We start from the raw sequence: 26282 nt of genomic DNA on the forward strand, positions 1-26282 counted from the left end.
GGATGATATTCTCAAAGTCACTTCGAAGAAAACAAATTCATTTTTGTTTTCAAAATTTTGCATTGCATGAAAAGCAAAATTTAAAACACAAGGACAATTTTACTTGAAAAAACTTCCTAAGGATGGAGACACATTCCAAGGTCCAAGGGATCAGCCAATGCCAATGCACCTATTCCTATTATGACAATTGACAACCACTATGTCCAGCCCTTCCCAAATCGAACCGAGCTTGCTATTCATCTCCTTCTCTTCGTAACCAGAGGACTTTCCTTAGACAATTTTTCCTCCTAGGTGACTACTACTACTCGTGGGTGACCTGGTGTGCTTTTTTGTTTTCTCTTTGCTCTTAGACAAGACATAAAACTAGTGAAAACACAACATACACACATCACAACACAAAAGTGGATGAAAACTGGTTTTCAAAGTAAAAAAACATTACTCTAGGAATAGAACAAACATAAAATGCAAGGCCTTGGATATTAGCCACCTCATTCTACAGATGACCCTTTTATCCTCTGTGGAGCAGACACCAATTTTTTTTCCAGATAATTAACGATGTGTTGCATGATTTCCATGAATTTGCTGGTTTGCAACCAAATCTTCGAAAGAGTTCCATTGTCTCCTCTGGGTAAGTCAACAATCTAAGAACACATTTGTACACTGTCCTTGTTATATCAAGATTCTTGCTGATCAATTAGCTATGGCTTCTTGTCCGGTTGATGATGAGGACATGGTGTTCCACATTCTTCATGGTCTTCCATCTGCATATGACTCCTTTAAAACCTCTATACGAGCTCGTCCTGAAACTATCACTGTAGAAGAGCTTATCTCTTTGTTGAGTTCTGAATCAATTCACATTGAATCACAATACAAGAATGCTGAGTCCAAGAATGATCTCTCAGTCTTCTAATGTTTTTGGATCTGGTTCTCATGGTAGTTTTGGATCTAGGGGATACTCTTCTCCAAGATTTGGTAATCGAGGTGGTGGCAGAACCTCTTCTTTCCGAGGAGGGAGAGACTTTGATGGCAGAAATAACTATGGCAATTATGGAAGGAATTCTAATTCTTACAGGTCTCATTACTCAGGGACTCCTGTTTTTGGACCTCACAACATAAGTGGTGGTGTACTTTGTCAGATTTGCAATAAACCAAATCACACAGCCAGGACTTGTTGGTATCGGATGGATTCCTCATACGAGCCTCCACTTCTGCCTACTCCTTCCTCTCCACATCCAAGGGCCTATGTGGCAACTACTTCCCCAACTACTACACCAGAATGGTACTTGGAATCTGCAGCTGCACATCATCTCACAAATGATCTGTCCAACTTAAACCTGTATCAACCCTACCAAGGAAATGAGCAAGTCATGGTTGGCAATGTCACTTCTCTTCCCATTCAGAACTCTGGTAATGGCATTCTATCCACTCCAACACATTCTTTCCATCTTAATCGTGTTTTTCATGTTCCTACTATTGCTAATAATCTTGTCTAAGTACAACAACTTGCTAGGGATAATCAGTGTACCATTACTTTTGATGACCCTTCTTTCCTCATCCAGGATAGGGACACGCAGAGAGAATTCTGTCTAAAGGTGTCAATGTCCGAGGTCTCTACCAGTTTTCTCCCTCTACACCTTCTTCTGCATCACCACAGGCTCATCTCTCTCTAACAGCTCCTGCTGATGTCTGGCATAATCGACTTGGCCATCCCTCACCCCCGAAGTTTCATCAAATGCTCAAGCATCTACCTGTTTCAAAGTTTAATAAGTGTACCACAGTTCCTTGTACACATTGTGTTGTGTCTAAGAGTCATAGGTTACCTTTTGTGTTGTCAAATTCCACTGTAAATACACCCATGTCTTTGATTCACAGTGATGAACGGGTCCTTTCCATCCTTCTAAAGATGGTTTTACCTACTATGTGTTGTTCATTGACGATTTTAGTCATTTTACATGGATATATCCTCTTCAATATAAATCTGAAGTCTTCTCTAAATTCCTTGTCTTCAAAGCATATGTAGAAAATCTGTTCAATACAACTCTGAAGGTTTTTAGAACTGATGGTGGTGGTGAATACAATAGTAAGGTTTTCTCTTATTATCTAACACAACATGGCATTGTTCATCAATCTTGCTGTCCTTATACTCCATCTCAGAATGGAGTAGCAGAACGCAAACACAGACACCTAGTGGAAACAGCAATAGCCTTACTTCTTTAGTCTTCATTGCCATTAGAGTACTGGTTTCATGCTATTGCTACTTGACGCAGGGGAATAACGGTGGTGATCCAATAGCTTCAAATGCACGCTACATTTTTCAAGATAGCAATTATTTGAAGTCTCAGTCAAAGTGCCTAGGTATGTTTTTATGTTCTTTTTAAGTTTCTTAAGTGTCTTTTAGTTTTTCAAGAGTCAAAACACATATCTCAAGTAGTCTTCGGTCAAGTCTTGTTTAATTTGTGTCTTGAAAATGTAAGTGTCTTTTCCTATTCTTGGAGGGTTGTTCCAAGCAATCTATTTAAGTTCATGTAGTGAATGAAATGGAGTAGAGTTGAGTGTTTTGAATTAGCCTTTGGCTTGTGAGAAGTTTATCTTCTTGAAACTCTTATCCTTCGGTGGATTCCGATAGGGGGCGAGTTCCCCCCGTTTCTATATCTCTAGGTGGATTCTTAGAGTGGTGAGCAGTACCACGCCCTATATCCCTCATTAAATCCTCGGGTGGTGTCTCTGGATCCCATCAGGTTCCTAACTTGAGTGGTGAGCGTCTTCATGATTATGTATTTATCCCTTTTAATTTTTTTCCTTCCCATAAAAAAATTTCCGGTATCACTAATGCAATCTATTTAATCAATAGAATGCCAAGTTCCTCACTAAACCATTAAATTTCCCTTTACTGTTCTATTCAAAACTACACCACATTACTCACTCTTGAGAGTATTTGGTTGCCAATGTTTTCCATGGCTTAGACCTTGCACAGCTCACAAACTTTAACCAAGATCCACACAATGTGTGTTCGTTGGTTATCATCCTACAATCAAAGGATACAGATGTCTTGATCTCAGCACCAACAAAATCTATGTTCCAGACATGTTCTCTTCGATGAAAATGTGTTTCCTTGTGCCTCCTCTTCATCCCAACTCTCTACTCCATCACCACTTACTCCTACTCTGACACATCTTCGTCAATTCTTCTCTTTTATTCCCACTCAGTCTTCAGCATCTCCTGTTCCACCAGTCCCTGTCATTCCAGCCCCCACTATTCCTCATACGGTCATACCCCATTTCCTTCTCCAAGAATATCATCATCTGCTCATTCTCCTCTTATAACCCCTGCTCTAACTCTTTCTCCTACTCCTTCTGAAAATGCTTCTCAATCACATCCTTCTAGTACATCACCGCCTTCAGCTCCTTCTACAGATTCTACTATTGCTCCTGTTATTCCCGTTCAATCTCTATCCATTTGTCTTCCTTCTCTTCCTCCTCCTACTAAAAATACACATCCCATGACTACAAGGTCCAAGGACAAAGGACCACAGTGCCTCACTGCCATTGCTATTCCTTGTAAAGAACCTTGGAGTATCCTTGATCACTTCCAGACTAAGAGCACAAGTCTTGGAGGTGTTAATGGAGAAAATCCTTCCGTCCTGGTCTCTCTCATATGGAGCTCAAGACTGTGTGAGGGATTCCGTGGGTTGTATTTAGCAAGATAAAATACCCATGGTCTTGTTTCGGTAGGTTTTTTCATAATAAAAAATTAACTTACCCAAAAAACAATCCATGTGGAAACTGAACATACAGAGAACATAAGCTTAAGGACCAATTTGCACTTAGGTTTCAAACAAGTGAAACCGCACTGATTTGAAACAAACTAGTGAAACCTCAACCTCACTGATTTGAAAACAAACTAGTGAAACCACATTGATTTGGAAGTAAAAAAAAAAAAAAACATAACCCCGGTAGGTTGGAATAGAACAGACTCCATAGAAGACTATGCATAGAACACAACAAAAACATCCTAAAAAAATACGTACCAAAAAACACAATAATAAAAACAGAAGAAAACAACCTCACTGAGAGAAACAGTACCTGTGGAAGACGACCCTTGGGGATCCGTATCTTGAAATCTTGAGCGGGAATCCTCTGTTTCTCTCTCTGGGTAAATTTTTTTGGGGTCACCTGAGGAAGACGACCCCTGGGGATCCATATTTCTCTGTTTCTCCCTCTGGGTATATTTTTTTGGGGTCAAACGGAAAATAACTCTGGGGGTATATGCATAAGAAGAATATGAAGCTGGGGAAGAGAGAGAGAGAGTGTGTGTGCGTGTTGCAGAATTTACACGATTATAAGAATCATAGCTGTTGTTTGTCCTTTTTTCCCTTGCCCCCAAACGGCATGCTCCTCTCTCGAATGTTCTCTTCAGGTCAGGAGGCAATGCCCAAGTGCCACGTAGGAGTATGAGGGACCCTGAAAAGCAACTCTGCATCTGCAGGAGAGAGTGGTTTGCGTCCCACTACCCATCGGGTACGGACGTCTCACATGGTCGCCTCCCTTGCAGAAGGACACATTTGGAATGGGAATGGTTGAGCTGGGGTAATAGGGTGGTTTTGGTTCCGTAAATGAGAGAGGGTTTGTTGGCGGAGGTAGCGGCGGCGGCGGCGACATGGTCGATGGTGGTGAGCCGTTTAGCCTGTTCTTTCTAATTCTGTCTACTGTCCCCTGTTTTTTCTTCTTCTGTCTCCTGTCCGTAAACCGGCCCTCTTGTCTCCTCTCCCTCCCACTCTTTTTTTAGCAAAAGGATTGGCAACTTCTACATCCAACCCCCATTTTGCTAATCACCCTTCTACAACCAAACCCAAGTACACACCCATGTGAGTATGGGTGTGTATTTGGGTGTGATTGTAGCATTTCGGACCATGAAACCACTACCACCAAATTTCCCCATTTCGGACCTCTAAACATCGCAACAAAGTAAAATTAACGCTGGGTTTTCAAATAATAATCACCGGGCTTTTTTGTTTTGACCTTTTTTTTTTTTTTTGCATTTGTTCATTTTGCGTCAAAATTTTGTAGTTTGTAGATTCGTCTCGATGAAAAGAATCGAAGAATGCAAAAACTTATGACTGACTCACAAAATTTTGAAAATATCCAAACTCTAGCACTTTTAGCCTAGTTTTTTATTTTTTCCCTAAAAGTCTAAAATCTGGATATTATTAAAAAAAGTTGGATAAAATTCATAATTTTTTCAATTATTCTCGTCGAGATGAATCTACAAACCATAAAATCTTGATGCCAAACTACCAGATGCAAAAAAAAAAAAAAATTTGAATGAAGACAAAATAAAAAAAGACCGGAACTTATTTTGAAAAACTCACCCTAAGTGGGCATTTTATCTTTTCCAGCAGAAATAACCTACTCACAGGTTAAATTTAACAGGGCTTTTTTATTTTCAGATAAGATAAATTCTTATAACTATCTCTTTCAATTATTTGTTTCAAGATGCATATGAACTACTGATATAATTTTGCCTACACGTTAAAAAGATTTATTACTACATATAAGTTTAATAGATCAAATACATAAGTCAAAGTCACTTATTCAATTTTTGCCTATATTCAATTTTTCTCGCATTTGTTAGTTTTGCATTAAATTTAATATTTTTTTTCTTATTTTTGTCTTTATTTAAAATATCATGAGTTTTGATCTTAATTTATTACTTTTTCCGATTTTCTTTGTCAAAACGAACCAATTAGTCACGAAAATTTAGTAACAGAAAATTAACAAATACAATTTTTTATTTTTTGAATAAAGACAAAATAATAAATTACTAAAAATTTGACTTATTTACCCTAAACATCTACTATTATACTGTATTATACTGTATCACATTAATGAATGAGAGAGAGGGAGAGAGAGGGAGAGAGAACAGTAGTGCATTTGGTAACGTGAGTCCTTCTACAACCACGCCTATATACACATTCAGGCTCTGTTCCGGAAAAGAAAATAAGTTTTTATTTTTTAAGAAGGCAATTTCAAGCTCAAAAATCATGTGTTTACGCAAATTATTTTCCTATCAATATAGATCTTATTTGATAAATCTCATTGAGATCTTTAATACGGTGCAAAAAAAATTGAAAAATTATTTTTCATTTACATTATTTTTGAGTTTGAAAATGTGAAATAAATACTCATTTTTTAAGAAGGTCTTCTGAAACGGGGCCTCATATTCACATGGGTGTGTGGGGCCCTGAGTATGGATGTGTATATAGGTGTGGTTGTTGCATTTTTGTTGGTAACGCTGGTGTACGGCCTAAGGTGTAGGCCCACGTTTCAAAGGGTTTTAGAAAGTTTTGTGGTTTCATTTACAAGCGCCAATTTTGTTACTACTCCTAATCCATAGAGAGAGTGGGGTAGAGAATATGGCCCACAGTCCACGTCAATCAGTGCACGCGCGGTATATCTGATCGGTCCGAGTAGCAAAACCGCAAATCAAAGGAAATGTAATACTCCTAGTACTACAGTACCATTGGCCTTTGATTTCAGTAATGCTACACGCACAGCAACTGTGCACAGATTTTTTGTGGGGCCCACTACGGATCCCACACAAATAATCCGAGTCGTTCATTAAATGTAAAACATTTTTTCAAAGCCCCCTATCAAAAATCAACTCAATCCGATATCTATAAATGTTTGATTCAATCATTTAACTTTTCATTATCCTGAGATTCGAATGAAAAGTTAAATGATTAAATCAGGCATCTATGAGTATCGGATTGAGCTGATTTTTTGCGAGGGCCCTTGAAAAAATATTTTACATTTAATGAACGACTCGGATTATTTTTGTGTGACCCGTAGTGGGCCCCACAAAAAATCTGTGCACAAAATCTGTGCACAGTAGCTGTGCGTGTATTGGAGAGCTGCTACACACAGCAGATCTGTGCACAGATTGTGCACAGATTTTATTGTGGGGCCCACCACGGGTCCCACACAAATCATCCGAGCCGTGCATTAAATGTAAAACATTTTTTCAAGGGTCTCCGTAAAAAATAAGCTCAATCCGATACCTATAGGTGCTTCATCCAACCATCTAACTTTTCATTCAGATTTTCGGATAATGAAAAGTTATATGGTTGGATCGAGCACCTATAGGTATCGGATTGAGCTTATTTTTTACGAGAGCCATTGAAAAAATGTTTTATATTTAATAAACGGCTCGGATGATTTGTGTGGGACCCATGATGGGCCCCACAACAAAATCTGTGCACAGATTGCTGTGTGGGTAGACTTTCTGTTGATTTTGGCTTAGGATTTTAAATGATTTGACTAGTTTGCGAATTATTGAAGGCTAGATTCGATTATGGTTTGTTTGACTTTGATTCGTCTATAAAACGAGTTAAATTTGAACTCAATTTTAAACTCATTCTGTAAACATGCCGAATCTAAATGAGTATTCAGTTTAGTTGGACTTGCGAACTCAGAATATATGCATACATCTTTAAAAAATTTCAAATATAATACTAGTAATATGCATAAACTTTTACGAGTACAATATGAAAATTCTATAACTTTTACGTGTAAATCTTTAAAAGTACCATTAACTTACATTTTAATAACTTTCTATATGTATGAAGTTTATGTAAAAAAAATTACAATTTTAGACCTATACATATATTATAGTATAAATATCTAATATTTTCTTACACGTAAAAGATCGTGAACAAATTCGAGTTCAACTCAAACCTGTGGAAGCTCGAGTGCACTTAAAAATTTAATGAACCAAACCTGAAGAATTTAAAACTTTGCTCAATTCAGCTCGTTTGCAACCTATTTTTGGCCAGATTTCAGAGCTTTTGTTTGGCATTGATTTCGTTTCCACCGAGGGTTTTAAAAAATAGTCTTCGTTGTTGCATACTCATATTATTTAGGTTGAGCTTTTGTCCTTATTCCAAAAAAAAAATCACCTTTTTAGTTGTGTCAAATTTTTGTAGATTGCTAATTCGTCTCGACAAGAGGAATTGACAATGTAAAAATTACTCCTATGACTTTTACCCAATTTATTTTTAAAATATCCAACTTTTTGCACGTTTAGACGTTTAGCATACTTTTTGTGCTAAGGCCCTAACTGGATGCCGTATAAGGCACCCAATAATATACAAAAATGCTAGGGGTACATATGAAATGTACATATCATATACATATCAATTTTGTGGGGCCCATCTCGGGTCCTACAAAGATGATTCAAACCGTTCATTATTTTTCAAGCATTTTTTTATGGAACCCTGTAAAAAATCAGCACAACCCGATATCGGTAAGGATTTTTTCTTAATTTGTGGAGGCGAAACTACTTAACTGTTTAGTTTCGCCCCTACAAATTCAGAAAAAACCCTTACCGATATCGAGTTAAGTTGATTTTTTACAGGATTTCATAAAAAGATGTTTTAAAAATAATGAGCGGTTCAGATCATTATTTTGGAACCCGGATTGGGCCCTACAAAATCTATATGTACATTGTATGTACACATTATATGTACCAATAGCAGCACTCATATATACATATAATATATCACCCCTTCTTCGGTGTGGGCTCCACATTCTATCAAGGGTTTCCCTCGTGTCTTTGCCGGGTTCGGCTCCTGTCCAGTGAGCTTTACCGTCCAGTTCGGGCCAGTTGGCCTTTTTCCGGCGAACGTCGAGTTTGTTCAATAATCGGATTCGTTCATAGTGTAGATCTCGTCGAGACGCATAACCGTGTCAAAAATCATATCCATCCGATATTGTTCAATAAGCTATTGTAATCAATTTATTTTGATAAAAAAAACATACCTACACTGGATAGGAACCCATTTCATCCATTTCTCAAAAATAAATGTGTTCCTATCGGGTATTGAACAATATCGGATGGATATGATTTTTGACACGGTTATGCGTCTCGACGAGATCTACACTATGAACGAATCCGATCATTGAACAAACTCGACATTCGCCGGAAAAAGGCCGACTAGCCCGGACTGAACGGTAAAGCTCACTGGACAGGAGCCGAACCCGTCTTTGCCGCCCTTGGAAGAATATCAAGGGGAAGGGGGTTTCTCTGTGATAAAATTTAGCCGACCTTGAGGCGAGCCAAAAGTTATCCGGCCTACGGGTGGATTTTTTTACCGAAACACCCTTCCTAATCCCCCTTCTCTCCATCAGTGTTTCCCCCTCCTCCATTCTGTGATTTTGTGGAGGCAGAAGGCTTGGTGGCAATTTTCAGGTTGGGTGGTTTTCAGAGATCATTATAAAAAACTTGGACAAAACTAAACTAATCATCTTAATAAATACAAAATGAGTAAATCACAAGGCAATCGATGTCTTTCATCCTAACCCAAGCATGTTCTGATGCAACATCAACACTTTTAAACTGCCTAACATCTAATTAGGAGTCTCAAACAAAAAAAAATACAAAGTTAAGAAAAAAGACACCAAGTACCCAGGCAATCAGATGCACTTCAACCAATGATGAATGCACCAATGAACTCCCAAGAACTACAGATCTGTCAAGCTGCCACGAGTTGTTCCTTCAAAGACATCATGTAGGGATAGAACGTTGAGGCACAAATATCGTTATGAAATCGCATCGATTGAAAGAACCCGATCTGTAGACAAAATTCATCCAAAGACGAAACTAAAAACTCTCTGAAACGAGAGACAAAACTCTCGCAGATCAGACGACAATTCGTTAATGATGGTACCAAATTCAATTCGTAGGTTTTAAATTTAAAGCTAGAAAATATTAGCCAAAGCGCCTTGAATATTGAAACATTGGCTATTTCACATAATTTTTTGAGACTTTTTGACACATTCAAAATCATATCCGTTTCACATAACTTTTTGGAGCTTTTTAAAAAACCTATTTAAACTCAAAAAATTTCAAAAGCTATGTAAAACAATGTAACTTTTACCTACCCACAAAAAAAAAAAAAACTATGCCAAACACCCTTAATCATTAAACTCATAATCAAGCTCATATCTAACGTTCATGTGGACTTTACAATCATATATATATTTCAATTATCAACTGAAATGTTCCCACGGATTGGAAGAAAAAAAAAAAAAACTGAAATGTTCCCATTCCGTGAATGAAAGTCAATCAATCCATGGCAAGTATAGTGGGCCGAATCATTTGGGCCTGACAGATCAGCCTAATTAGGCTACGCGCTTGGGGCGGGACCGTGTTCGTTTGGCACTAACGGGTCGCGCCCCCAATCACTAGGAATGACAATGAGGCGGGTTTTGTCATACCCGACCTGGCCCGAAAATTTATACCAGAACCCGACCCGAAACCCGACCGGGTCATCTACGTGTTTCTCTGCCCCGCCCCTATTGGGTTTCGGGTAAACCCGCCTCGCCTCTCTTTTGTTTATACTAGCGGATGCCCGTGCCTGAAGGCACGGCGCAACGTATTCTTAACCCAAAATTGAATAGAATTAGAGAAGTAATAGATGACAATAGGTACCCCATTTTGTTAAATTTCAAGTGAGCCCGTCTACGTTAGAGCACAATCGAAGTCTAAGAAAAATCAAGCTCAACGTAACAATTTATTAACTCCAACACGTGCAATAAAATCACATGCGCGCCCCTGCACGTTTTATAGCTAGGCACAACACAAACAAAGATGCCAAAAGCCCCAAATTACCTTGGTAGAGAGGAGAGTCAAGTAACCCATAGCAGCTATATCAACTACAACTTCCCGGCCGCAATCATCAATAAAGTAACATATTCATGTCATCAAATTGTTAGGGGTAACATATTCATATCTCTTTGAGGCATTGTCAATATTGAGTACTCTCTGCAACTCCCTGCAAATGGGCAGTGGAGCTCTCAGGATTAGTTGAGGTGCTCGAAAATTGGCATGGACATCTGAGTTATCAAAAAGGAAGCACATGAAAGGAAAATAAAAATGTTCTTTTTTTTACTCCCATTAATAAATAACATCTTGGACTACAAAAAAAACTTCAAGTCCTTGCCCTTGATTGACCGAAACCGACAATGGGTCATAATTATAATCAGAACCCCAACTATATTTGTAACGTCCCAATTCGGGTCGTTACAATATTAATCATAATTTAGCGAATCAAAATCTGACCGACAACCGGTCTCACAAATTCCTAATCCCACAATTAACTCATAATAAGTAGTAAAGCCTTCATTGTGGATAAGCAAGATTTGCATTAACAAAGAATTGGAAGATATATACAATTACGCAGGTCATACACCAAGCCATACACATTTATGAATATAAAAATCAATATCATCACAAACCAAACCTCTAATTCAATTAATAGTAATACTGTCATGACCATAGAAAAGCTCCAAAAACAGTATCATGGATTTCGTGATTGCCCATGCCTAAAGGCACGACACAATACGCCGATTAAAAAAAAAAGGCTCGACACAACATTTTTTATTACAACTTTAAAAAAATTATCCATGGAGAGAAACAGTGTACTACTCCAGATAACATTGTAACAACTCGTAATTTTTAACAATAATAATAGTATTTAAAAAGCTTTATTCTTGATAATAAAATTCTCTTTATTATTAAATATATACAATTATCATTAATTTATCCTAATTACCTTATTTTTATTTTATTTCTTTCATTACAAATTACTTGCATGCATAATTACAATTCCTCCTATCTATCCCTCTCCTACTCAGTCTCAACTTCCTCTCCCTGATCGTATCTCCACCCTTATTTTCGTCCATCTCAAGCCCTAGAGTTAGAATCCTTTTTAAACCCAATTTCATCAACTTCTTTAAAAATTCTCCTATATATATACCTCAGTATTCCGACCCTAGGGCATACCACAAAATTCCCCACGCCCCACCAGTCCAGAAGAGAGAGAGAATTCGGAGAAATCGAACTCCAATCCATGGAGTTCTAGAGAGAGAAAGAAAGAGAGAGAAAAGTGGGTTTGCATTCCAAAGCCAACCGAGACCTGAATTGATCATTCCAATTACATCCCTCAACCCCAAGCATCCCCAAGCATCATTCAATTCGAGCCCAAGGTCCCCCGATCGCCAAAACCGAAGTCGTCTTCTCCAAAAATCAAGTTTCGTTCTAAAATCAATTCGATCCAAACCAAGGTATTATAATCCCTTTCAAACACTCCTCTAAGTATATTAAGTGTTTTTAAGCCTAACCCTATGCCCTAATTGGACCCATGCATCAAAACCGTGACGAAAAACAAAAAAAAAACGAACCTGAACCGAACCTCGCGGCCGCAACCTTCGGGCCACAAGAACCAGAGCCAAGGTTGCAGTGAAGGCCCCAGCCGCAACCTATGACCAGTCAGACCTTGCGATTTTACCTGTTTCGTTTCGAATAGACTTTTTGACCTTCTGAACATCGTTTTTGACCCCCAAACTATTTTTCCTAGACTTTTCACACCTCAAAGATCATAACTTGTTAAGATCATATTTTTTTTATTTAATTATCTATTTATTAAATTATTTATTCGTTATCTATCAAAGTTTACAAACGAAAAATCCTTGCGACCTTCCAAACAACGTTTTAACACTCAAACTAATTTTTTCTAGACTTCTTGCATCTCAAAGATGATATCTTGTTAAAATAATATTTTTTTATTTAATTTACTATTTATTGTTATTTCTATAGCGTTTTAAATCAAAAATTCTTTACAACCTTATAAACCTTATTATAAATGCCCAAATAATTTTATTTCGACTCTCTATATTCTGAAGATGAAATTTTGTTAACCGTAACATATTTTAAATTTGTAAATTATTTATTATCTATTTACTTCACTTTCGGCCATTTTATTTAACGTCTTTATTTAAATTAATCCCGTGACCCTCCGAACCCAACTTTTGACACTCCACTGGTTGCGTAGGACCTTTAGGACTCTTATTTAGGTCATGATAAATATTTCAATATTTTTATCTAATTAATGTATTTTATTAGTTTTTAATTAATCTAATTACTTAGAAATAATTAATGAGAGCCTAGAAAAATATTTTTTTAAATTCTTTTAAAAAGTTCTTACTCTTATTATCATCTTGGCCATACGAGATTTAGGGCAACGGCCCATTCATAAAAGGTTGTGTGATTGTTTGCTTGTAGTCTATTTTAATTATTATTCGTTTTAATTGTATATTGCACTATTACTTGATTTTGAATGCTAGATTGGACCCTAGAGACATGGGGTGGTATGCGAGTAGAATTCACCGAGACGATGCTAAATAATGGATGAATTGGAAAGTTTTATTTCTAGATTGCCTGCAGGCGTGATGTTGAGATTTGTGATGGGATTGAAACTGGCGTATGTCCAGTGATGAATTGATAAACTGGCGTGTGTCCAGCGATGATGGCGAAGTGGTATATAAGATAGGCGAACCCTGGTTGTGATTCAGGCATGATAAGCTTTCCCCTTGTTGTAGTTATTGGGATGCATACTCGGTACATAACTTAGATACATATGCGACAGCAAAGGGAAGTGATCTCATGGGACCGAGCGTGGCTAGCGGTTGGGGAGGAAAGATCCCGCGGAGGAGATCTTAGATTTCACGTCAAGTTAATGGATAGTAATGAACTGATTTATGTGGAACAAACTCTGTATTACTTTTTCGCACTACTATTATCCTGCTGCATGCTATCTGTAAAGTAAGAAGGGTAGTTGGGTTGGATTATACTACGGGGTGAACTTGTTCACTCAGGTACGGATTGCCTGGCTTCCGTGCCAGATTTTGCAGATAATCAAGAAGAGACATCAAATCCCGAAGGTGAACAGTTTTATGCTGAAGAGAACCCAGAGGTGGGAGCTGAGCCAGAATATGCTTGGGATCCGTATCAAACTTAGAAGATGGCTCTGTTATTTTGTTTAGTTTATTACCACAAAGACTATTTTCAGTATTTCTACGATAATTTGTAATAGACGAAACTTTAGGGTGAATTATCCGGTTTGGATTTCGAATTTTAATTCAATAAATTTTTAGAAATCAATATTTAAAACCTTCGATTTTATTTTCAAAAATCGGGGCGTCACAGACATGACTCCAAATTGCCTCAAAACATCTAACCTAGAGAGAGGGAGAGAACATGTACAAACATTAGAATAACGAAAAAAATAAAAAGATTTGATTACCTTTTGTTCTGACAAAGCAAAGGTAATGACCCTCTCTTTTTCTCCAATCAAGGTAGAAAGGAAGTTTATTTCTTCTCTTCTTAGAGAAGCTTATGAATTAGATTATTAAGGAAAACGTAGATTCATTGTTGAAGGAAAACGTATGTGAATGCTACCCCGTTTTAAAGAAACAACAATTATCGACTTTAAAAAACAAAGAATGTTTCCTTTTAGTGTATGAATCAAAAAATGTTTGTTTCCTTTTTGAATGTAGAAAAATCAATCTAAAAGGAAATTATTGAGTTGGATGTAGGAAATTTAAATAGGAAAATCTTGTTAAGGAAACAACGTAAAATCAATCAATTGAAAAGATTTACCGGTCATAAGGTTAGGGGAGTTTAGATTAGGAAGTATCCTCTAGATCGGACGGCTACAACTAACATGCAATATTGATCAGACGGTTGTAGAGGATGCTGAGTTTATATGTATAGACAAAAATCGCTCTATTTTATAATATAGATATATTATATACACAAATATGTTACGGAGTATAAACTTAAAAATAACTTAACAAGTGAGCACAAATAATAAAATTTTATTAAATAATTATTATAACTTAACCAAAATCTACCATCTAACATAAAAATGGAAAAAATAGTTAATATTTTATGTGGTATTTAATTTGTAAATGTAAAAATACAAGAGTAAAAATAATTTTTTATGTATAAAACAATTTCAGGGCGGGGCGGGGTAGAGTCTCCCCAACCTGGACTGGGTTTCTTGGATTCTTCCCCAACCAGACCTGAAACCCAAAAAATTTAGTAAAAAGCCACCCCGAACGCGGGGCGGATTGCCATCTCTACTAATCACGCCATCCTAAGCATGTGGTCTTAACTAAATCGTCTCAGATTAGGTTAAGACCGACTCGGACTACGGTTAGGCCGGGTCAGGGGTAAACCCTGCAAGCCTCCGAGCTTGAGCAACCCCTCAGGCCAGGGCAACCAAAAAAAAAATGAAAATTTGAAACAAAGAATCTACATTATACAATTCACAAAACAAAAATGTGAGGTCCTCATAATATGCCATATCATATTTTTAATGAACGGCTGAGATCACTTCAATCCAATGACGTAGTAGAATTTTAGTTCATCCTCACTTTATAAGTCTCCCCACTTCCCATGACAGCAAAAAAAACCATCTGTCCTTCCCAAGAAAAAAACCCTCGAATGAGTCTAGGATCAGAGAATTGGGTGCTTCCCTTATCCCTCTCCACTCACATAATTGGGTGCTTCCCTTATCCCTCTCCACTCACATAAGTGTGGACCCACACACAGTACACACTCACCCCACACACTTATGTGAGTGGTGAGGAATAAGGTCTGGCTAGGAGTGCAGTGTAGCTTTTTTCTGTTTCCAGCATTTGCTTATACTTGGGGCTGGGTATAAGATTGTTGTGAGGTGATAGTTTCCTTGTTGCTATGGACATGCCCTATGTTACTACAAATAGATTATTGGGGTTTTGGTGGTGAATGGGCATGATCAACACATCTTTAATGGAACCCATAATTAGGACCTGGGATGCTTCAGATGAGAACAAAATATTAATCTGTTGCAACCGACAAGTAATATTTAGCTACGGGACGTCGGGGACAGCACAATAGAGTGGCATGGTATCAATCAATACAACAAAAGCATTTCTAGGCCCTTTTGAGAGGAAAATCAATCAGAGCCACCGTACATTGGTAATTTGGTATGTACAACATCGATAATGCTTAACTTCCAGGCTTATGCGTGATGCAAAAAGTCGCTAAAACATTGCACCAGGGGCAAAAAGTCGCTAAAGCATTGCACCAGGGGCACAACTATACGTCCTATATGAGGCAAATCATTTATAGATACTTTGAGCATCTCCCGCGGTTGGAGCTGGTCAAACCAATTTTTGGCCTCATTACAGTGGGATTTTACCATAAATAAAGTTATCACTGATTGATGTGTTCATTTTGCCCTGCACGAACACACAGCCCGACACTAGCATGCCTATTTTCAAGGTCTTGGGGGAAATTGTCCAACATTTGTTTGGTTAAATTGTTGCAATTGTATGAATTGGTACAATACGTAATTTACGTAGGAACCAAACTATTGGAGAATTATAAGGAGAAAGGAGAAGGGGGCGCATGGCTTTAGATCGAATAAATAATGGGTTGACACTTGACACTTTATAAGTAGATGACACTTTCGAATGACAATGTATGGCAGAGAAGTGCCATGACCAAATTGTAAGCTCAGTTGGTCTTCTATTGTACTCCTTGTTAACATCCAAAAGCAGAGATAGCTACAATCCACTCGGCATACTACCACTAATAAGCGTTCAAAATCCATTAGTAAAAAGAAGTGATCCATTCCACACACATACCGTCCAAATGAACCAAACTGTAAGCTAAGTGGGTCTTTCATAGTAGTTGTTTGTTAACGTCCAAAAGCAGACAGAAACAGATACAATCCACCCCACAAAGATACCACTTACAATGAACCATGCACTACATAGTAAACATACTACTGCTAATAAGCGTTCGAAATCCCATACATTAAGAAGTTGAGATCCACTCCACACAAATACCATAAAAATGGACCTTCCAGAGCATACTGCCATTGTTGTCAAATGTCACCAACCAACTGCAAATAGCACAATAGCAGGAAGGTTAATAAAGCCCGTAAAAATTTCAGTGTAACCAATTGCCTCGCATAAACACTCCAATACCTCTGCATATAATTGCATTCAGTCCACTCTACAAATCAATTCCTACCACACAGTGCAATTGATTAAAGGAAGCAATTGCCTAGGTGTGAGTGAGTGGAATTACCCTATTGCCCGTTGACAAGACTTCACAAATCGAAAGTGTTTGGATTCCTTCCGGTACACTCAATGGGATGGACAATCCCTTGGGTCCACCATATGGAAAATGCCTAAGAACATTACATATACATTTTGGCACTCACATAGAAGATCCACAAAACAGAACAGTTACTCTTATTGTCAATAATATATAATTTAATCGTACTATTACTTCATTCATAAAACCAATTATATGCAATTCAGTTAACAAATACAACCTCCAATGCAAACTGTTTGACCAATTTTTAATTTCTTTAATGTCCCAAAATGATTGTTCATTCTGAAAAGTCAATGTAAGAAAATCTAAAAAAATTGTAGGATTCTCCAACAGTGAACAAACAATTTGGAACAAGATGTGCATCTCTACAAAGATATACTCGTAATTGAATCAAAATAACTAATAACACCTTGACAAATGAAATGTATGCCTTAACTACCATTAATATTAGGAAGTAATTTGAGTGCGAAAGGTAGTGGATCATCTGTGTAGAAATCCCAGAACTGTCTCATTGAACTCCTTAAACTGGAAGATATTTATGTTTGTTTCCGTATCACACGTCCTATGGCACTGTAAATCACATTTTGGCCTATTGATTATACTAATCAACTACACATCTTAAACCACACCGTCTGAACAATTAACTTGAATCATCCTCAAATCCAGTCTTCACAAGAATCCAAACACAAGATGAAATCCAGATTGATTTATCAAGTAACAAATGAGCCTCCCAAATTTAACTATCATTTCCATATATCCAACAGGGTTGCATGACTACAATCCGTCAATCAATGCAATTTATTCTAACCAACTCAACCAAGGTTTTAGATACACCAATTATATGGCCAAACACATACAAATCATGGCGACCCATTCAAAATCAATATTTGCAATCTCAACCTATTGATGTTTGCTACTACATCTCAAAACCAGCACAATGCAGCAATTGTAGAAGTATAGGATAGCTCATAGGACCATACACAATCCAGTAATACCAATGTACAGGCAACACACAATAGAGCGAAACAAAGGGTACCTTTCAAGGGGCGGTAACCTTTCCTGGTGCCAGGGGGCATGTATTCAGGTCTGCACATCAGGACCTCGGGTTCCTTTCCAGGAGAGGTATACAGGATAGCTTGGAACATCTCATTGGCATGTCGACCTGATTTATGGGTGTCTATGACAACGAAATCCAAATAACCACCACCAACCTCCCGCGTTGTCATCAGGAGGGGATTAAAAGGTTCGACGTAGTTTGAGTTCTACAATAGTGAAAAATCATGCACATGGTAGTTACCAAAAACCAAGAACAAGACACGCACGCACACAGAGAAGAAGAAGAAACAATACGAATTGACAAACCAAGAACAAGACACACACACACACACACAGGAGAAGAAACAATCAACTACTTACGAATCGACTGTTGTAATAATCCATAGCCTTGGCTGAGTTTTTTATCTGACGGGAGAAATTAGCCGGTAAATCTGGATCGAATTCTGTAGCTAAAATAATGTGTATAGGTAGGTCGCTAGAAGGTCCACGATAAAACTCCTGTATCCATCACATCAACAGAAGCAAAAAAAAGAACAAAACATGCATAAATATACTGCAGTGTGAGGATGGCGAGGATGCAACGAGGGGGAGAGAGAGCGAAGTAAGTAGTACGTGTGAAGAAGAAGAAAATGTAGTATTTGTACACAATTAATACAGTTAGTTATACATACAGGGTAATCGAAATCCTTGCGGGAGTATTCCTGCCGCTGTTCTGATGTCAAGCCCACCACCTCCTCCTCAGAATTTGTAGTGACACCCTATAGAGGGAGGAACACCCAACAAATTTCTAAGCCCCCGCAGCAATCACATCTGAGAAAGGTCTAAAAGGACAACGAGAGAGAGAGAAGCTACCTTTGCTTTCTTCTTTTCTTGATCTGAAGCTACCTTTGCTTTCTTCTTCACTAGATCTGAGAACGTCTGCAGCAGCAGGTCTGATTTCTCGCTGTCGTTGTATTTCTTCTTTAGATCTGAGTACGTCTGCAGCAGCACGTCTGATTTCTCGCGCTCGGTGAAACAATACCCGAGAGAGAATTCTTCGTCGATATGTAGAAGCATCTGAAGATCATCTGATGACAAACTGTTAGACGACGTCTCGTCAGAGCATACCTCCTCACGATTTTTACGTTTTTTCCCCACCAACGATGACAACACTTCTCCAGCTTTCGATCGTGAGCGGGTCACTGGGCCGACAACACCACATCCGAGCATCGGAGTTTCCATCACCTTCTTCTCCCGCGAAACCCTAGAGAGAATTTCAAAACCCCTGCACCAATCAGATAAAGGGAGATCTCAGAAAGGTATACAGAAAAACAAAAAACAAAAACATGAGAGAGAGAGAGAGGCTAGCTTAAAGGCGTTCTTGTTCCGCAGTTAGGAGTACTATTTTGGTACAGAAAAAAAAAAAAAAACCAGAGAGAGAGAGAGACGGTTTATCGCTCAACCGGTGCCCTTGGGCCCCGTTTGTTATTCAGATTCAGCCTTGGGATTGGACTAACAGTCCCACCGGACTGTGAATCTCTTGTTTGGTAACACAAAATCCCTCCGGATTGTGAATCCCATGGGATGAGCAAGGCTCCTAAAGACGGGGAATAGGGGGGATTGGTAATACCCCCATGGACTTGGTATTAATAATCCAATCCTAGGGTTTTATGAAGGAGAAAGACAAAACTGCCACCAGAAAAACAGTTCGATCACCAACACCACCGGAGCAAAAAATCACCGCCACCACCACAAAAACACACACACACACACACAAAACATGTATGTATTTGTGCAGATCGAGATCGAGAGAGAGAGAGAGAGAGAGAGAGAGAGAGAGAGAGAGAGAGACCTTGATTATGAGCTTGGTCGTAATCTTCGCTGGTTGGGTTTTTCTGTGGGTGGGGTGTGGTGTGGTGGGGGTGAGGGTGTGGGTCGAGATCGAGAGAGAGAGTAAAGGAGAGAGAGAGAGAGAGAGAGAGAGTAAAGTAGGGAAAACCGGAAACAATAGAAAGTAACGCGTTTGTGGCTGTTTTAACTTTTTTCCTGGGATTTTTTTCCCCTGTGTGCGTGTGTTGTTGTATGGGTGAGGGAGGGGGCAAAAATGGAAATTTATACTATAATCCAATCCTATCCTATATGAAACAAACACGATATTAATAATCTCATCATCTAATCACATCCCAAACAAACATACTCATTACCAATCCCTTCTCATTACCAATCTCAATTCTAATCTCATCTCCTTACGAATTCCAACCATCTATTTCCGTTATCAAACGATGCCTTGGGGGCTTGGAAAATGGATATATATATATATGATATGAAAAAGAAAAAAAAATTAAATAAAGGGCACCCAGACTTGTCTGCAACGGGTCGATTGTTTTACCTGTAGAAAACCAGTCCAGTTTCGACTTGGGCCTATGTCGGGTCGACTTCAATTTTTTACACCTCGCTCCAACTAGGGTAGGTATCAAGTTGTGTCGTATTGTGTCGTGTTCGTATCGTGTCAATTTGTGTTTGTGTCAAAATTTTCTCAAATATAATCCGACCTGTTTAACTTTTCGTGTCGTGTAATATTCGTGTTTCATGTCAGAAATAGCCAACACTAACCCATTAACTTTGTGTCGTGTTATCAGTGTTATCGTGCCCTTTCATAAATTCTTGTGTCGTGTCGTGTTTTTTGTCGTGTCATCTCGAGCTCGTGTCAGAATTCTCTCAACCCTAACCTGACCTGTTTAACTTTTTGTGTTTTCATGTCTTGTCATATTCGTGTTTCGTGTCAAAAATAGCTGACCCTAATCCGCTAACTTCGTGTCGTGTTCTTGTGTCGGCTCAGGGCGTGTTTTGATAATTAATACTGGTCAAGAATATGCTTAGAACATTCTTTAATGCAAAAAAATGTCATTGACAGACATTAATTATCAAAACACGTCTTGCACCGTCATCTTTCCAAAAAAATATACTCTCCCTGTCCGGATTTGTTAGTCCATTTTGGGAGTCCTTGTCACTTTTCAATTGACTAGTGGAATTACACGTGCGTTGCACGTGGTAATTTTTCTACTATTTTTCTTTCAAAGCATTTTTTATGTAGACATGCTATATCTTTTGTTATTTCGGCGTTCACTTTTGTAACTCTCGAAGAAGTAGTATTGAAATTGATGAGGAACCAAGTGAGAAAACTTTGCCAACTGAGAAAAGAGCAAGTTGTCATGAAAGTCAAATGAACTCTGCAACAAGTTCCCGATTGGAGCGAGTTTCAAGTGCTCAATCAAGGTTGGATGGTATAGTTAGGAAAGGATTAAAGGGCCAAGGTTAATTTTAAGGTGTACAGAGATTAAATAAATTTAGATTTCTATGTTCTATAGAACAATTCCCCTTTCAGTTGTTTTTATTCCGTTCAGAAAACTTTGGCCTTTGATGAGTCATAGAAAATGAAAAGAAGTCAAAATGGAAAACCCTTTCCCGTCCCTCATCTTTTGGGTCATTATATTTTATGCTTCGCCTAAGACTAACCAGTTTAGGTGTTATGCAATTCTTATTTCCGCAATTTAGAGAACCAATTTCAACAATTCCTGCGATTTAGCATTTCAAAAGCCAGCTTCCGATCAGGAAAAAGGCAAAGTTGGAACCAATTTTAGCAATTCAAATGTAGTTTCAGCAAATTGGGAATCAGTTTCATCAATCAGAATAATAGTTTCTACATCTCAAATGCCAGATTCAGTAGCTCTTACAATTAGAACCCTAGGTCCTCAGTTCAAAAAACCTATATTAGCAGACAACAGTTGGAAAGCAGTTCCATCATTTTGAAATAGACACAAGGATCCAAGTGGCACATAAACACTACCATCCTGATGGACCCCTCAATTACTTTAAATCATTCTTTGTTTAAAAGGACAAAGACCCTTCTAACGCGCAAAAAGAGTAGGGGAGATAACACCAAATGTTATTAGTTTGTCAAGCGGCTGCATGACAAGCGGAAGATACCTTCATTGTTCTTGTGTACTTGGAATTCAAACTTCTCCTCTTCATCTCCCCCTTGACTTTGAGAAGGATATCAAACTTTGTGAATTCCTCAATTACCTGTATTTATAACAAACTCAAATGTCACAGATACTATATTCATCATTTTCAAGAAACATATTCGAGCTCAAATCATTTTAAATGATACACATTTTTTTATAAAGAAAATCACTCTACACGGTGGCATTATGGCATCACAAGGAAACACTGTCCTTGCGCATGTGGGCTCTTTAAAATCAACAATCAAAGTATTAAAGAGATTTCTTATAAATTACAGTCCCCAGACCAAAAAAAAAATCCCATCATGCACAAGGAGTCCGTGTTGACCTAATGAGCTAGCCAACCTTAGACCATCTATTTGTAATAAGCTCTTAACATTCACTTTCAAAAAGTAAATTGAATAGGTAAGAACGTTTCATGCCCATATAATTGCTTGACGATGATAGATTGATATGTTTTGCATTTTCTAACTTTGTGTTGGGCATGTTTTGCGTGCTTCAGTTGTGGGGTGTGTGAACTAATTAATAGACACGGTCATGCATACAAAGCCAAATATGGACATGGGCCCCAGCAATGCTGTCCAAAAAAATAGGATACGGAAACGTTGGATGGAGGGAAAAGTCAACAACTTAAATGAAACATTATAGGAAGGAGGGAGACAGAAATTATCATAAATGTACTTAATGCAGCTAACAACAGACCAAATCATAGTGGTCACAAATATCACATCATATATAAGCATATATACGTAAAGATTGTAAGGGGTAGGACTTGACAATTACTGTTCCACAAAGTGATTTTGAGCGTCTCCTTTTGTATGTCTTTGATGTATCCTACAAAGCCCTTCAAGCATTAATGTACTTTTCTTGAAACCATTACAATCATAGTCCATGAGCTCCATAGAATATCTATATCGGCCACTATAAGCTTGTTTGCCCCATCACATTAATAGTCATTCCCATTTGATTTAACTCACTTTATAAGGTCTACGAATTTCTAAGGATAACACTTGATATATGCAGTATTGAACCTAGTTTCAGCAGCAAATAATACAGTAGCAGAAGTTTCTTAGGCATTTTAAGCAACTTGAAATCCAGTCTCAGCTGTTAGAATTCCTATTTCTGCAATTAGAAATACAGTTCCAGCAGTTTAGATCCCTGTTTCAGCAATTCAAAATAAAAACTAGACCAGTTTCCCTAATTGAATAGGCCATGACGTAGAAATGCAGTTACGTGACAGGAATGCAACATTGTTTGAGGACAGCGAAACTACAACATAACTGTTGAGGGATGTACCATCATTACCTTCTTGTTCATTATTGAAAATATCTTTAGCAGATGCGGAATTGGGCAAAGTTGAATCCTCTTGCACAGAGCCATTTTCAATTTTTTTGCCCAAAAACATTTTGATGCCAACCACTTTCGCCCCTTGGAAATAATACAGGCTATTGTAATGGGTCATAGCAACTATAATAGATTTACTAAAATGCGCATGAATAACAATATCTTGTTCAAATAGCACATTGGTGTTGTTCCCCTCAATCCAAATGCCTGCAACTTGATCTGATGGGGAATTGTACACTCTCTGATTCAATTATACATTACTTGGGATATGAATCTCGTAAGAATCCAATGGCCTATATTCTAGTCTGCGTAAAACTTGAGCATATGGATTCTTCAAAAGCATCTCCATAAGTTTTCTAATAGTGGACTCGCTAAGATTTGCATCTTTTACAATCTGCAATCTATTTTGCAGTTCATTGCATGTAGAAGTACATTTGAAAGAAATATGGACCATCAGTTGAACGAATAAGAGAAGGGAGGTCATAGTAGATTTGGCCTTGGGCACAGAATGTACAAACACCTTGTTGCGAGGTTGCCATCCCCTTATCCAATATCACCCAAAATGAAGTAAAAGAGAAGATACTACTATATGCTTGGATGTTCATGTTCCTACGAAATTCTTCTCCTTCCTCACATTGTGACGTATATAATCTACGTAAAGGTTCAAGAACTCAATGAGTACTTGCAAGTACTACTTTACCACCATAGTAACAAAATTTGGGAGTTTTGTATTAGAAACCATAGAAAAAGCAAGGCCTACTCCGTCGAACATCAAATTCAGAGTGACAGAGATATGTGAAAACGAAAGCTAAAAACAAAGACATAAATAGTTATAAACAATAAAATTTGTCAAAACATAGGCTTAGGAGGATGTTTTTTATAATAAAAATATTTACCTAGAACTGAAATAGTAGGAGTAAAGCGTTGTCCATTACTATCTATGCATGTTGTTATGTTTAGGTTGGTGGATTCCAATGTTCTTTTATGGGAGACATTTTGTTTATATATATTTTTCTTCCGCAGTCAACCGAGCATACAGGTCCCTCATATACTTATGATGATCATGGGACACGTGTTCATCTATACATAAATCAAACAATTAAAGATGACTGGAGTAAGTAAATATAGGGACAATGTTTAAGCATTAATTGGATCCACAAATCGTATGAAGATGAAATTTCCTACGGTCGGCTGGGGAAATGGCCTAATTGGGAAAGGAAGAAATAAGATACTGGAAAGATGTTGGTGGAGCCAATATTGCTCACTCTTAAGATATTAGTCTGCCATATATAATTAACATAGTGTTCTAATATACTAATTAATGAAAATGATCTTGGCTAAGCTCATTTGTTTTGGGAAAAAATAGGAAAGTGACGGGGAACATGTGGCGTAAAATGGCAGGTTAATTCAATTAGGAAAAAAGACAAACTTGAACAAATGGCAGAGGTGCACTATAGGTCTCCGAATCTGGCTACAATAAGGAGCTCCACACAGAACTCCAACATAAAAATGTACATAAAATCATTAGCAAATGAAAATCCATGAAGATTTGCACTTTTCCACAGTTGCTCGATCCTTTCCGGATAGGATTCTTTCACTCATCATATATGCTAATTTAGTTAACAAAGGCAATTTTTTTTTCCCAGGCTCCTAATTGCTGGTTGATGACAAATACTACCGAGGTAGTGTTAATTTAGGGGATGAAAAAACTAATAGCTGAGTCCTCTCCGAACCGCACGAGATAGTTGCCCATCATACGGCTCACCAACTTCACTTGCCTCTATGGGGGGCTCGCTTCGGGCAGGTTCGGATCACTTACAATACATGGCTCTACGAAGGAAGGGGTTGGGTTAGGAGGGTTTTCAATATGTGAACTCAATCATTATAGCATTTACTCCATTTTCACTTCTGCAGTTTCCTTTAAATTTGATAATTTCGTGAGTCCGGGCTGCTCCACATAAACCCAAAACAACTTGTGACTGAAACTATTTAATTTGTGATAATTTTGCACTCAGGGAAAAGAAATCCCTCAAATCCAACACCAAAAACAGTTGAATAATTTTCATCGAACATCTGGTGTGCATTACATCACCAATTGGGGGGGGGGGGGGGGGGGTTAGGGTGAGAAATAGGGTCTCATTTTTTAATTTCCTGAAATAGACAAGAAGACAAATCAGGTGTAGCCAATGAGAAATTTTCACAACTCCCCAACTACATGTTTTAATTGACCCGTCAAAGAGGCATTTATACAAACATCTTACGCGCGAAACCACTACTTAAGGGATTTGCATGTACCAACATTAAAGCAGTTAAGCCGTTTCAAAAAAAAGAGAAAAGATTAAAGCAGTTAATAGTGTATAACAATGGCGTTCAACAGGTTTAATAACTTAAAGGAACATCTTAATTAAGAGTACCATGGAGTCTCAACATCTATGGTGGAAGTACGTACAACATATGACGTCGATGCTTCTATTGCCCTTCTCCTTCTAAAAACAGGCCCGAGTTCACCCCAATTTGTTTCCCCTAAAAGATTAGAAGAACTTGATGGTTAGGAAGAGAGAGAGAGAGAGAGAGAAGGCTGAAATTGCAATGCTCTCTTACAAAATCGATGTCCTCTCCTCTTGATGCGAAGGAAGAGAGGGCTTTTCGTTTGCGTTTCCGTGCCGCTTTAGGTGCAGCGTTTCGCTAGAAGGAAACGCCGCTTTCCAATAGCGCGAAACTTAGGGGTTCTGCGGGGAATGACAGTGGGAAACACTTTAGGCCCTGGGTTGTATTGTGTCTGTTGGGAAGAAGGGTGGGATAGGATAGGATTGGTATTAGTTGCAAGTGCTGGGGCATTTATGGAAAGTAAAAAGTAGGAAACATCTTCGT

The 26282-nt window shown here is 38.1% G+C and overlaps 1 protein-coding gene across 4 annotated transcripts; it reads right to left on the reverse strand.

Annotated features, from left to right (window-relative positions):
* Nucleotides 1–16471: 16471 nt before the first annotated feature.
* Nucleotides 16472–20072, reverse strand: LOC131330252 (uncharacterized). 4 transcript variants are annotated; one of them, XM_058363760.1, is made up of 6 exons: nucleotides 19898–20072; nucleotides 18919–19330; nucleotides 18738–18824; nucleotides 18427–18564; nucleotides 18047–18272; nucleotides 16472–16792 (listed from the first exon to the last, which is right to left on the reverse strand). In XM_058363760.1, exons 2-6 carry the CDS (start codon nucleotides 19285–19287, stop codon nucleotides 16782–16784), a joined length of 831 nt encoding a protein of 276 aa, XP_058219743.1. In that variant the 5' UTR covers nucleotides 19288–19330; nucleotides 19898–20072; the 3' UTR covers nucleotides 16472–16781. The 4 variants fall into 4 exon arrangements, with proteins under 4 accessions (XP_058219743.1, XP_058219744.1, XP_058219745.1 ...); XM_058363761.1 differs by having other exon boundaries at nucleotides 19494–20030; XM_058363762.1 differs by lacking the exon at nucleotides 19898–20072 and having other exon boundaries at nucleotides 18919–18951; nucleotides 19174–19368.
* Nucleotides 20073–26282: the final 6210 nt, after the last annotated feature.

This window comes from Rhododendron vialii, chromosome 6a (genome assembly GCF_030253575.1).
Source record: "Rhododendron vialii isolate Sample 1 chromosome 6a, ASM3025357v1".
Taxonomy (NCBI): domain Eukaryota; kingdom Viridiplantae; phylum Streptophyta; class Magnoliopsida; order Ericales; family Ericaceae; genus Rhododendron; species Rhododendron vialii.

Bases quoted from the DNA above. Each gene is read 5' to 3' on its own strand.
- LOC131330252 (XM_058363760.1), bottom strand. From the start codon at position 19,287: ATGGAAACTCCGATGCTCGGATGTGGTGTTGTCGGCCCAGTGACCCGC. The intron at 18,825-18,918 runs GTAGCTTCTCTC...CTCCCTCTATAG, and splicing joins AAGAAAAGAAGAAAGCAAAG to GGTGTCACTACAAATTCTGA. The intron at 18,273-18,426 runs GTAAGTAGTTGA...TCACTATTGTAG, and splicing joins ATTATTACAACAGTCGATTC to AACTCAAACTACGTCGAACC.